General features: G+C 42.2%; 1 protein-coding gene across 1 annotated transcript in view; it reads right to left on the bottom strand.

Moving 5' to 3' along the window:
- IFT140 (intraflagellar transport 140) overlaps window positions 1–13,659 on the bottom strand; it is a 1,386,753-nt gene that overhangs the window by 512,168 nt on the left and 860,926 nt on the right. Inside the window, exon 17 of the mRNA XM_078662938.1 lies at window positions 6,782–6,913. Within this exon, the coding sequence (XP_078519064.1) occupies window positions 6,782–6,913 (132 nt within the window). The remainder of the gene's footprint in view (window positions 1–6,781; window positions 6,914–13,659) is intronic.

Genomic DNA, 13,659 nt, shown 5'->3' with positions numbered 1-13,659 from the left:
GGTCCAAGTGAAAGACATCATCTGGCAAACATAAATATCCTGAGCATCCCTGGCCTCACATTGTTCATTCTATCCAGTGAACACTTACACAGAAATACCTTTATCCGAAGCAGACAACCACAGTTCCATTGACAAATGATACACTTTCAAGAATCCTACTCCTACCCTTCTGCTGATACAGTGCATCGCAAATGGATTGTCTAATTTTTTTAACCAAAGTTTTTATTGGCATTTAGAACATACAGAAGACTAGAAAGCAGTCATCAACAAGCAGCTCATGGGTTGTGTTTGGGGCTATCAATATTGAAGACTGTCCAGCTGTGATAGACTTCTCTCTTGAGGAAGAGAACAAAAGAGGACTGGGCCCTTCAAAATTGTCAGCCCTCAGACATGAACTTCAAAGACAGAGATACTAAATCACTTTTAAAAAAAGGAAATCTTTTTATTGAACACAAGCTTAGTATTACAGTTATTCAAACATCGTTTGAGTATTCTCTCCATGGGAGTGTCAGGGACACCGTCCACATGCAGCACCGGCTTCATTACAATGTAACATTAACAAAGTCAGCATTAGCCACAGTTCCATACAGGTTCTGAGTTATGAAAGAATGCCCCTTCACAGTGAGTCTTATATGATCATATGGACCTCAAGGACCACTAAATGTTATCCAGCGCCCCCAAATCTTATCACACTTCCCCGGGCACCCCCTACTTTGGAGCACCACTTTTGCAGCTGACAGGACAAATTTAGGTCCTTCTCCCATTCAGTGATCCCACGTGATTGATTCGCTCCCCACGCCTTTGCTATATTTCTTTTTGCCACTATAAATGCTATCCTTAGCCAGAGTCAAGTATTTGGGCCATCTGTCTTCTCAAGTCACATACAAATATGTGCCACCTGGCCTCCACTGATAACTCTTGGTCCACTATCTAGGCCATTACCCATACTATCTCTTTCCAATATTGCTGAATTCGGGGGCAGGCCCATAGGGTGTTGAAAAAGAAGTGCCCTTCCCCCCACATCCCCAGGTACACAGGTCAGTATCGCTGCGGTCCATTCGGTGTAAGAGTGCCCTTGAGGTGTAGGATCTCTGAAGAATACGTAACTGTATAAGACAAAACTACACCCGTATTGCCACCTCCCGAGGGCTCTGTGTCATCTCTGCCAATCATCATCCTCCATCATCTCAACATCCCACGCCTCTAGGAAGGCCCCAGGAGATCTAGTGTTCATTATTTTCTTGTATATTAGAGAAGTGGCCTTGTCAGTCATGGGATCTAGTAAAACCCTATCTTCAAGTGGAGTGTATTCCGATATGTGTTCGCTTCTGGGATGTGGCACCTAAGTGCGTGTTTCAGCTGCATGTATCTGTACTGTTCTGAGTCAGGCATTTCCTATTCCGTTTTAAAGTCTTCAAAGTCGACCACCTTTAGCCCCTTCCATACATCTTCTAAGAAGTCAATCCCCAGTACTTCCCATTTACGGAAACCCTTCAATTCACTGACCTCCCTTAGGAGGTCACTATCCCACAAAGGACTCCTTTCTGTTAGCTTCCCTTCCCAGCCCACACATTGTGTTGCTTCCCTCCATATGTGTATTACTGTTTGGGTATGTGGTGGTAGCTGATTCCCAATCCGTCTATGGTAGAGTGTCGCTGGGTATCCCCTCTGTCCCATCGAGTGGTGGTCGACCCTATAGGCAGGTTCATACCATCCCATACACACCCATGCATTTTTTGTGATGAGCTGTGCTACCCAGTAGTACGTTCTGATATCAGGAATGGCTAGTCCGCCCTCAAACACTCCCCTCTATAGTTTTGCAAGGCTATTATAGGACTTCCCCTATTCCGTAAAAAGCAGTCTTATTTCACTGTCAACTTTTCGAAAGAAGTCGGGTGGCACTTAACAGGGCGTATTCTGTAAAACGCATAAGAAACGTGGCCGCGCTATCACTTTAAACAAGGCAGCTCGCCCTAGTAGAGACAATGGTAACTGTCTCCAGTGTAACACATCCCTACGCAACCTATTTAGTTGAGTGAATAAATTATCCTCCAGGAACTTAGTGTCTGTCCTTGAAATAATTATTCCTAGATACCCGAATTTATCTTGATCACTACGGTACGCGCGCAAGATGGCAGAGCCGGTGGAGCTCCAGCAAGCACATACAGAAGTGATTTCACCTAATTTATCTGGTAGCAAGAGTATCCCCCAATCAATTGGAATACATGATGTATTCGACCTATCGATGACCTTGGGTTCATGGTGTACAACATTATGGCATCAGCATACAGTGATATTTTCTCATCCCATCCATTCCCTCCTGGTATTCTCCCATATCAACGGGTCACATCTGACCCACGCTGCCAAGAGCTCTAAAGCCAGGGCAAAAAGCATAGGCAAGAACGGCCAGCCCTACCTTGTACCCTTATGTAAGGCCAAGGATCACAACACCACCCCATTCACTCTCACCCTGGCCAGCGGGTTCGTATACAGGAGCCAGATCCAGGCACAGAACGTTTGACGAAATCCAAACCGTTCTAGCACTGCGAATAAGTAGGGCCATTAATACTGTCAAATGCCATGCGGGCGCCTAACGATAATAGCACAGCCTCTTCTTCCGGCCTCTGTGCCGTAAGATGCACTGTTCCATACAGATGCCTTAAATTAAGCCGGGTGCTCCAGTTAAAGCCCGATTGGTCATGGTGTATTATGAATGTTGTAGGAGGTTGGCTTTGTATATAGTGCACAATTATTTAAGTTAAGCACCCAGCACTAATTCAGACAACACTTATGGGGATTTTAGTAGTCTTAGGCAACCATAGAGAGCTCTCTAAGTGGTAGCTGTGGAGACCAGGCAGCTTTCAGGCTTAGTCCAGAAGGAGTGTTAAGCAGCGTGTTTTTCCAGTACTAATCATGTAGTGTAGGTTAGAAGAGCTGGGGACCCAAGACATCACACATGGTAAGTACCCAGGAACCCCAAGGAGGCCATATGCAGAGTAGAAACACAGCTGCGTACTCAATGCAAGTCAATGGGGAAGTCAGGAATGCAGGGAATTCCCGTGGAAGATGGAAGGTTGGAGAGTCACCCCGCCGGTTGATACCCCAGGAACCAGGATACCTACACAAGGGAAGCCGGGTGCATAGGTGCGAAGTGATGTCGGAAACTGCTGTAGACCACTATGAAGCTAAAATGCTGCTGGCAAAGAAGGTGAAAGAGTCCGATGGAATCCAAGGATGGATTCTTGAAGAGGAGGAGTAACTGCAAGCAGGGGGGACAGAGTCTATTCCACTTGGGGGTGACCAGGAGGCACGGAAGACCAATGACCACCGATGACGGAAGATGCAGGAGAGTTGACTGTGACCTTGTCACTGCAGCTGTGTGGACCAGGCGACGCTGTGGAAGACCAGGAGCCATTCACAAGCTGACCCACCTCAGAAGTCGAGAAGCAGGGGGTTGGTGTCTAACAGGAACACCAACAAGCCTTGGCAGCAGCAACAGATGTGGAAAAAGAAGAAGGTGCAGTGTCGGGACCAGCAAGGTCCAAGGGACTCACCAAGTGCAGGAGAGTCAGAGCAGGCCCCGGGCAACCAGGCGAGCCCACTGGAGCCAAAGACCCTCAAGAGGACCCACAGGGGGAAGGCACAGAAGTTGCAAGAGGATCTCAAGCAGCTCACCAAAGATGCAGTCCCATGGTGCAGAGGATGCAGAGAGTACGAAGATCTTGGCAGGAAGGGATGCTGGAGGCTGGAGCTTCTTGGAAGCCGAAGATCTCTGGAGAAGAGAGTCAACAAGCCTTGGCAACGGCAGATCAACGCGGTGCACAGGGGTGCTGTGGTAGCGGTTCTGATGAGGGATACTGGCCTCAAACTCGGTGAGACAACAGTGCAGGCCTAGAGGGAGTTGCAGAACCACCACCTGTGTTGCTGGGCCTTTTGAAGTCCGGCAGGCATCAGGAGGAGCAAACCAGTCAGCTTAGTTGCGGTGCCTGCAGATGCAGGAGAGTGACTCCTTTACTCCAAAACGGGTCCCTTCAGGTGTCTTTGATGCCCACAGGCCTGATGAAGAAGCACAGTCACAGATGGTACAGAAGACTGACAGGACGACGAGACCAGGAGCAGCAGGAGTCTTCCCAGATGGAGTCTCGGTTCCCAAAGCGAAGTCCAACCAAGTCCAAAAAGTGCCAAGAAGGTAGAAGTAGAAGCGGTTTCAGATCTGAATCTTGTCCAACAATGAATACGAAGAGCCACCCACAAGTATGCCCTTAAGTACCCAAAGGAAAGAGTTGCGACAATTCAGGGTTAAATAATGAACTCAACTTTGTAAAAGTACATGGCTAGGGGTCCTACCAGGTGACCTCAGACGTGGCATGTCTAGCAACTCCTTGACATTCACAGACTATTTGAAAAATAACAGACCAATCATTGATTCTCATTTACTGACAAACCTGAAATACCAACCTTGTGCCAGGAAACAAAGGGATGATCCCCCATTTCCATCTGAGCACTTATTTTAAGAGACTTTGAAGAGAAGATAGACGAGCTGTCAGAAACTAGTGGCAGGACCATCTTCATCTTTAGGAGAAGAGAGAGTGGAGAAGAGGTGGTTTGCTTTGGAGGGGGGAGATAATGAAGCAGGGGAGAACATCACAGGACTCCTTCGCCTAGTAATTTTTTTCTCACTCCAGGGGTGAGAAGAAGCTCAATGCCCACACTGTGAATGCAAGCTCTGCGACCAGAAACTCAGCAAAGGACACCAGGGACTCTACTCATTTAGCACATTTCCATGTGAAGCCACCCCAAGTCTAAGCACTGAGAATGAGGAGACAAGGTGTTATTGGGAAAGAAAGAGCAGAGATCGAGCAGAGAGGCATTCAACTGAGCATGCCTCAGGAGAACTGCCAGGAGAATGACATAAACCTTGCATGGAATACAAGGTGCACAGCTGGTGTGGTAAACCAAATAAAAAAATTGGGGAAGAAAAGATGGAGGAGCGCTACAAAAAATTTCAGTTTGAATAGAAAAAAAAAGAACTTAAAGTGCCTTGTTGTCACAAGAGTTTGAACAAAATAAAACCAAAAAAAGTCAAAAGAAATTCAAACTTACAAAAAAAAACATCCCCCAGCTCCAAAAAGAGTTTCTTTTAAGTACCACCCAAAAAATACCAAAAGTGCTTGCTCTGCAGCCAAACCCCTCCCACTAAGCACGGCTTGAAAGCTGTGCACTGCTGGGGTTAGATGCCCATAATGTACTTTGTGCATAACTTGGCCGAAGGCAAGTCCATGCATTAAATTCCTGCAGTGCACAACAGGGATTGGTCGACTGCTGTGGTTTGGGCCATCCAGGCCCTACGAAAAACCCTTGGTGAGTACAGGCGAAGGCTCTGCACTGGTTGGTTTGAACACCTCTGTCGAGTTGTATGCAGGGCCTGGGAGAAGGCCAGGGCTTGTGACTAAAGCCCCAGCATATGGCCGATAGTTGTGTGCAGCATGTGTCAGTAAAATGCAGTGGGTTTGCAAGGTTGTCCTTGCTAGTCCAGCTGAGCACAATCAGCCATGCAGAGCTAGGGTTGGATGCCTTTTAAGGGTCGGGTGAATGACTGGACAAAGGCTTTGTGCAGCAGGGATTGCAAATGATGAAACTGATTACCTTTTTTTTTTAAACAATGACATTCCCTGGGGAAAAACATTCAAAAACTGAGTGATGGTTGAGCTCAAATGCGTTATCGCAGGTGTGTTGCATGCGCTGGTAGCCATAACAGGTGCATTTCAGTGGTTTGTAGTGTTTTTTCACTGCACATCTTGGCTAGTTGTGAAGAAAGGGACAGTGCACCAAGTAACAAAGTTCAGAGAGCTTCCAATTTAGCCAAAATTAAGTCCTTTATTGTTTTTAATTCTCTTTTTTAAAAAGGCCTCAGCCAACGTGACCCAAGCTTCGCAATTCGCCGTCTATGTACCAGTCCCTCATTCGGACTCCCACTTGCAAATTGCGAATCTAGCAAGGAACACTGGCTGTTACTTTGGCCCTTGGATACGCTTGATACATATCTCGAAATATAAAGTTAAAGCTATTTACAAAGTGAGGACAAGCTTGGGTCCTGTCCAGAAATATAGATAAACTGGGAATAATGGTTTACGCTGAACGTGCTCATATTTTTTTACTTTGAATCCGGCCTTTTATGAAATATATCGCGAATGTGAAAATAAAAGGCATTTGGACTGAGAAAAATGATTTCTTTGCCCTGACAAAGTTCAGTCTGGAACGAAACGCGTTGGCTGAGGCCTTTTTAAAAAAGAGAATTGAAAAGAATAAAGGACTTAATTTTGGCTAAATTGGAAGCTCTCTGAATTTCGTTAATTGGCGTACCATCCCTTTCTTAAAAAAATTCTGGTATCTGACTAACAGTGGAGCATATGTGTGGCGAGCTCCAGATATGCTGTGCACAAACCAAGGACTTTTAAATTGACCTTGAAATTGAGGTGCCTAACCATGGTCAGCCACACTGTCTGTCTTTAACAATCTTGGCTAGTTGAGCATTTTCATTTATTGTATACTTTTTCAAAGGTTTCAATTGAAAACACAAATAAATGATTGCTGATACTAGATTAAATTGTTTCAGAATTAAAAGAAAAGATACACATCTTGCTGTCAATGGAAAGTTGTTTTGTAGAATTATATTACTGTCGATAATAATCTTTTCTAGTTTGTCGGAGGGGTTGTGATGGCCCACAGTGTAATCAAAGGCAGATTTTTGATGTACTCTAACATTGCTAGAATCTCTCACCTTCTTAATAAAATAGTAATGTGGAACTTCAATGCCCAAGAGGGCCTGGTGAGTGGCTTGTCTGGGGAAGCTGTCCTGAAGAAGGAGGCCATGCTCTTGAGTGCTGAAGAATGACATGATCCATACATCCACCTACAAAAGAGGACAATAACAAGAGTCAGGGTGAAAGGTCAGCAATCTCTTTTAAGGCAGATCAAGGGCACTTTGCTGGGTAAGGGAGGTCGCAGTTTGTTACAAATGTGATTTTATGACATATCAAGACATGAATGCAAGGGAAAGATCAAATAAAAAAAAGTACTTATCTTTAAACTAATTCTCCAGTGTTGTTATCTTTCATTGACTCAAATGCAAGTGTCCACTACTGCCTTTTTCTCTGAGGAAAATGATTTAAAAAAGGGTTGCATATGAACGTACGAAAGGGTCTGATTTTGAATTCGGGCTTAGGACTGAAAATGGATATGAGGCAGTTAGTTCAGCCCATCCTTGAATGGGACAGGGTATGTTGGTTAGATGATGAAAAAGTTAATTACCTTCAGCTATGTATTATTTTATGGATACTTTATGGCCAGATGTATGAAACACTGGTTGTAAAATACTGGTTGTGAATTGCGACCAGGGTGGAATTTTATGAACCGAACTATGTATTAATAGGTCGGTTTAAAATTCGACCTACCACATCAATATTAATGAGGTAAGTCGCATATTGCGGATCACTATGATTGGTGGCCATCACAGGTATGGTGGCATGCTGGGTATCCACAGACCACGATGTCTGTGATTGTTTAAAAAAATAAATATATATATATATATATATATATATATATATCTGCAATACCTCGCAGCGCTCCACCAATATAGTGAATAACAAGGCATGGACCATCTCTTGTGCAGTATGCTATTTATTGTCCAACAAACAGCTCAGCCATGACGCGTTTCAGCCGTCCCTGCGGCCTTGGTCACATATACATATATATTCACTGAAAAAACCATAGGTTATAGACCATATATAGTTAGGAATTAGCATTTACAAAACCTTATTTTACTCACACAAAACCATTGAAATTCGCATATATAGTTAGTTGCACTAACTATATATCGCGCACCCGCAATCCACTGCTGATCATGTCACATATTACATCATTCATGACATGGTCAGTGACATCACTGATGACATCTCAAATGACATCACTGATGACATCACTGATGACAACATCCAGTGACTGTATGTTTCTGTAAAGTTAAAATATGTCTTACATATTGAAGAATGAGTGGATGTATAAGTGTCTGGATGAAGGATTTAGTAGGTGCGTGACTGACTGTATGAGTGAGTGATTAAATGTGTCTCACTGAGTGCATGGGTTAGTGACTAAACTGTCTTAATTTGTGCATCATTATGTCTGTTGTTCTGTAAACTGCGGCATGTGTTGATCAGTAGCTATATGAGTAACTATATGGGTTATTGATTGGTTGCCCAAGTATTTGTATGGGAGACTGAGTGTGTGTGTGGGTGGCTGGGAGGTGTATGACTCTGTGCATAGATGTGTGAGCAGTTGATTCACTAGATGTATGGGTTCAAAAGTGCATGTGGAAACAGCTGTATGGGCGGTTGACTGTGTGCATGAGTGTATTGGTGAGTGAATGGATATCTCAGTGCTACATGTCAAAGTAAGTACATATGTAAAACACAGTACATGTGAGAGTTGACATATATAAATAACTGTGCATAAGAGCCAATGAATGTGTGAGTTTTCAATCACTGCCAAAGCAGGTGTTGTTCCTAGAGGCAAGGTCCAAACGATGATGCTTCACGAACGAAGGGACACATGCAAAACTTGAAAAAGGTCAGAAATTACAATCTCTCTGAAAAGAGGGGATGTCAGTGTTGTGCCTTTCACAGAGTGACAAAAACCAAAACGAGCACCAATATTGCCACCTTATTTCAACAGGGGCCTGATTTAGCCACAAAAACCTACTGATCTAAACAGTAAGTCCCTAGACGAATTTTTCAGTCCAGGATAAATCAATTATTTTAATCTGATATTTTGTCAAAACATATTTGAATCAGTTCACATGATTAGAAACATTGCTTACTTCACTCCACACTTACTCACAACAACAAGTCTTTCATTCAGTTCAATCATTCCACCATGCATACAATCTATACAAAACATAGAATAAATTTACATCAGTTGTTACAAAAAATTATTTACAAACATAGTTTCACAAAACAGCATTGGGAATAATTTTCGTTTTAAGCAGTTTTGTTTTACAACAACACTCCTAACGCTGTATGAAACAAAGGTCTACGCGTTTCGAACTCCCTTTGTTGAAGGGAGATCTCATCAGGACCACGTAGCTGTGAATGGAAAAACAGGCATGTGTCAGTCTGGTAGAAGACCACTCCTGTGTCACTTATAGGTAAGAAAAAGGGGACCTAGTCCTACCTCAAAGGTGCTCAGTTTCTTTAAGTGTGGGCTCTGGAACAAACAAAAGAACAACACAACTTGTCGTCAGATGCCAGAGTGAGCCATCATTTTCTCTTGGAGTGTGTATTTGCTTCTTCGAAAACTCACAGACAGCGGCAAAAAAGTCTAATAAATGATGCTTTGAAAGAGCTCTCATTTTCGTTACAGAAAATCCACCAATACGCTATTTAATCTGGCTCCAGTCTTTCAATAAAGACACAAAAAACAGAAACATTTTAGGGTCAAATCTATGCAACGCCTTCCACAATTTGGAAATGGGGGAGAAGGCTACGAGAGAGATTTTCTGAGATACACGAAATTCCAAGATAAGATGGAGTAAACAGGAAGGCTCGGCCTGAAAAACAATCTTGAAAGATCAACTCACAGTGAGTAGGTAAAACTCTACAAACCACCGTTATGGCATCTAGAATTTTTTTTAACAGTGGGGAGCTATAGAGGGCAGAATACATTGTCTCAAACTGCTAAGTTATCAAAAATGTGGGAACCAAATTAAAGCCCCAAGTTGGCGGAACATCGTATTTGTAGGTGCATGCACTGTGAAGGTCTTTCAAGTATGTAAGAACTTAAGCAATCTAAAAGAGAGATTTAGAGCACTGGAGCACAGACATAGTGGTGGAATGTAAGCATTGATCATGCTTGCATTTAAGTCCTCCTTAACCAATAAGATCAAAAATGCTGGCATAAGAGGGATCTTACAACTGTGGGATGCCACTTATGAGAAAGAGCACCATCCAACATCCAGCTGATGTCTTGGTCTCTGCCAGACAAACGCATTAAAACAATTTTAAAGCTGCTACAGAAAGGGTACAAAGGTTGTCTGGCCTTCCCTAAAGTCACAGATTTGTTTACTGCAAATGGTTGGAATAGTCGTTGCTGCTGTAGCTGCTTTGTTCCCTTTGCTGGCGAAAAGAATGTCTATAGCCCCGGAACGTGCAGTAGCGGAGGTGGAAGAAGCATGCATAGGCAGCCACACTCCCTGTGGTCTGCTATTGCTTAAATATCTGCAAGATCTCAGAATTCCAGCTGAAATGTTTCTCCACGTCAGAAGTGATGTCTATCAGAAACACCTGGATCTTCTCATTGGAAGGGCACAATACACATTCAGTTATGCCAGTACTACTTTAGTGGCCATGGAGTGAGCGACTACATCCACTGAGTCCACAGAAACATTCAGAAAATGCTCTTACACATCCATACCTTGACATATATCGGACAAATGCTAGCTTATTCCAGTAGCTATATCCTATAAAGCTTGTAAATAGCAGAAAAAAACAGAGGCTGCGTTCTAGGTTTGATAAGCAACACTCCTTAAAGTAAAAAACATTTCGATCCCAAATATCCAATTTTCTGTGTCTGTGAAAAGGGTGGGTAGGAATGAATTTTGTCACAAATTGGCTGGCATGACCTGTCCTTCAAGGCTCTTAGGAAGTAGATGCACTCTATAAAATACAAGGTTGACAGGATATGGACATTGTCTACAGGCAAGTCCTCATGAAACACTCAAGCTGAGAAAGATTTCTGCTATTGTGGCAGATTTAGGCAAGGAGTGGCTCTAGAGAAGTAGATGATGGTTCCTTCCCAAATCAATGTTTTTGTCCCTATAGGTACAAAGGAGAAAAGTGACTTGACAGCCACATCACAAACATCTTCTAAATTGCAAACCATGTTCATTTTTATTAAAAGATATAAAATGAATCAAATTTACATTAATGTACAGAGATATTTCAATATTTGTGTGTTTTAATGACAATCCAGTGATAGACAGGAAAAGTTACTTTACTGTACGAAATGCTCTGTACCTGTCATCATAGTTCTCTTGAATATAGGCATAAGAAGTGAATTACCCACCCATTCGCAGGATCCCGGAGCACTTAAAAAACCACATTTTTAAACAAACATGCAAAATGTATTTTAATTCTTAGAAAACTATACTGGTCAAATGTCATTTCTTTTACAGAAGAATCGGATTATAAATAAAAAGTATCACTGAGTAATTAAAGAGATGGCAAAACGTTTCACAAACCTTTTTTAAAAAGAGAAAAAAAGTTCAATAGGATAGTGCAGACTGGATATAATGCGCTGGAACACTGAAACTTCTTCAAGGGACCGCTTGCCACCAGTGTCCCATCACTCCTGGTTAGTGAGAGCAGAGCCAGTTTATTTTCATAGAAAGATACACACCCTGGGTATGAAGCTACTGCCAAACTCTACTCCAGCAGGAGGAGAGTTGCTTATGATTATAATGAAGATGTCCTTTGAGAAGAAAGAACTAGGATTTCAGCTATGTAACTTTTCCTTCCCCTCCAAGGAATCCCTATTAGTTATATTCACTGAATAGAGTAGCAAACCCATCCACCATAAAAAGGTGGAAGAAAAGTAAGGAGAATGTAGTCTATCCAAAAACAATTCTCAGAGAAGCCTGACCAACCTGAGCATCAAGCTCTGGAATCTGACTTCAGGCAATAATGTCCTGCGAACATATAGACAGATTACCAAGTAGCAGCTTTACAAATCTCTGAAACAAACATTTCTTAATAAAGAAGAGTCGAAGACGTTTACGAGAATGGGCTTTAGATCTTCTTGAAGAGTCCACCTTGAAAAGGATTATTCCCTAATGGCTAAACCAGTTTTAATAACCTGTATGAGTACTCAACCACTTTGTTCTTCCACAGAGTAACTATGGCAGGGAAGAGTATGTAATTTAATAACTCTGTAAGCAAGGCTAATAGCTATAAGGAAAGCAGCTTTTAAAGTTAAATTCTACAGGAATGTTCTATGTATTGGCTTAAAAGATGGACACAATAGCTTAGAGAGGACTAAGTTAAGCTCCCATTCTCCTATGTTAAGCCTCATTGTGGGATAAGGACTGGAACTTGGAACTTCCTAATACCCTAAAAACAGCTTTGACCATTTGACCATTGGCACATTTGGGGAAAAAGAGACTTATGAAGGACTTTTTCTAGGTGGAAACAGCCACTGGGTCTCCCTTAATCGAAGAAAGATGCAACTCTGATTTATCTAAATTGAGATGGTAAGGAAATATTGATTCTTCTTGGCCTTTGTAAAGATTACAATTATTCTGCATACACTAGATTCAAAAGCTCTTACATAAAAAAAACATTTTGGTTGATGGACCCTTTATATCTTGTAGAATGCTCATACAGTCTTCTGAAAGATTTAAATGTCCACACTGAAGGACTTCAGGCACTAAACCACAAAGTTCAATGATAGGTTGGGATGCAGAATGTAGTCACTGAACTTGTGCAGGAGATCCAGCCAGTACAGTAGCCTCTTTTGCTGGCCGTTTTGACAGCTGAAGAAGGTCAGTTAATCACCACTGGTGCGGCCTCTCTGGTGCTATGAAGATCAACCTTGGCCTTGTAGTAGGGCAGCTTGATAATTAAATCTAAAATCATGGATACTGAAGGTATGGCATATGGTATACAGAAACATCCCTGCCTAGTCTATCAAAAGGGCATCTCCCTTTGTCCCTGGTTGATAATATCTCAAGGCAAGGTCTGGAGATTTTTAGTTTGCTGGAACTGCAAAGAGGTCTATTTGAGGACAGCCTCAATCATGGACAATATCTTGCAGCACTTTGCTGTGTAACATTCATTTGTGATTTTCTTGAGTTGTTTTTCTAAGTGAGTCTACTTCTGGATTTTGAACACCTGGTAGATAGAAATCTGTAATCTGTAGGTTCCTGGTTATTATCCGCTCCCAAATCGATTGAGCTTCCAGTTATAGGCTTTTGTAATGTGCCACTCCTTGCCTATTTAAATATGACATTGTTTGACATTTTGCTTGCCTGCATCAATAGAGCTCGTCTTGACAGTTGGCCGAAATAAATTGAGAGCCAGATGGAAAGATCTCAATTGTAGAAAGTTGACATGAAAAAGACACACCAACGCTTGAAGGTGATCCATGTGGACACCTCAACATATGAGAAAGACATCTGTCATAAATCTTTACATCAGAATATTCTGATGGAAAAGTACTAACGGAAGAAGGTATTTCCATTGGCTCCACTCATGCGCAGGATCCCGGATCACTTTAAAAACATCATATTTTTAAAAAAACATGCATAGTTTTTAAAAACATATTTGAAAGCTATACTCAGTAAACTTAATTTTGTTTCTTTTATTCTAAAAAAAGAAGCTTATTATACATTTTAAAGTTTTACTAAGTAATAAAAGTGATGGCAAAAGGTTTCACAAACCTTTTTTCAAGAGAAAATTCTTAAGTAGGATAATGCAGACTGGCTGTAAAGAGTTGGAAAACTAAGATGTCTCCTTTAAGGGACCACTTGATTTGTAAATTGAGGTAGTGTGATTGTGTCTTCCCAGTTACTGGTGAGCCGGCAACACTAGACCTCTAGAAACTACTGGAGAG

Source organism: Lissotriton helveticus, chromosome 10 (genome assembly GCF_964261635.1).
Source record: "Lissotriton helveticus chromosome 10, aLisHel1.1, whole genome shotgun sequence".
Classification (NCBI taxonomy): domain Eukaryota; kingdom Metazoa; phylum Chordata; class Amphibia; order Caudata; family Salamandridae; genus Lissotriton; species Lissotriton helveticus.
This window is presented reverse-complemented; position numbering and strand designations above follow the sequence as displayed.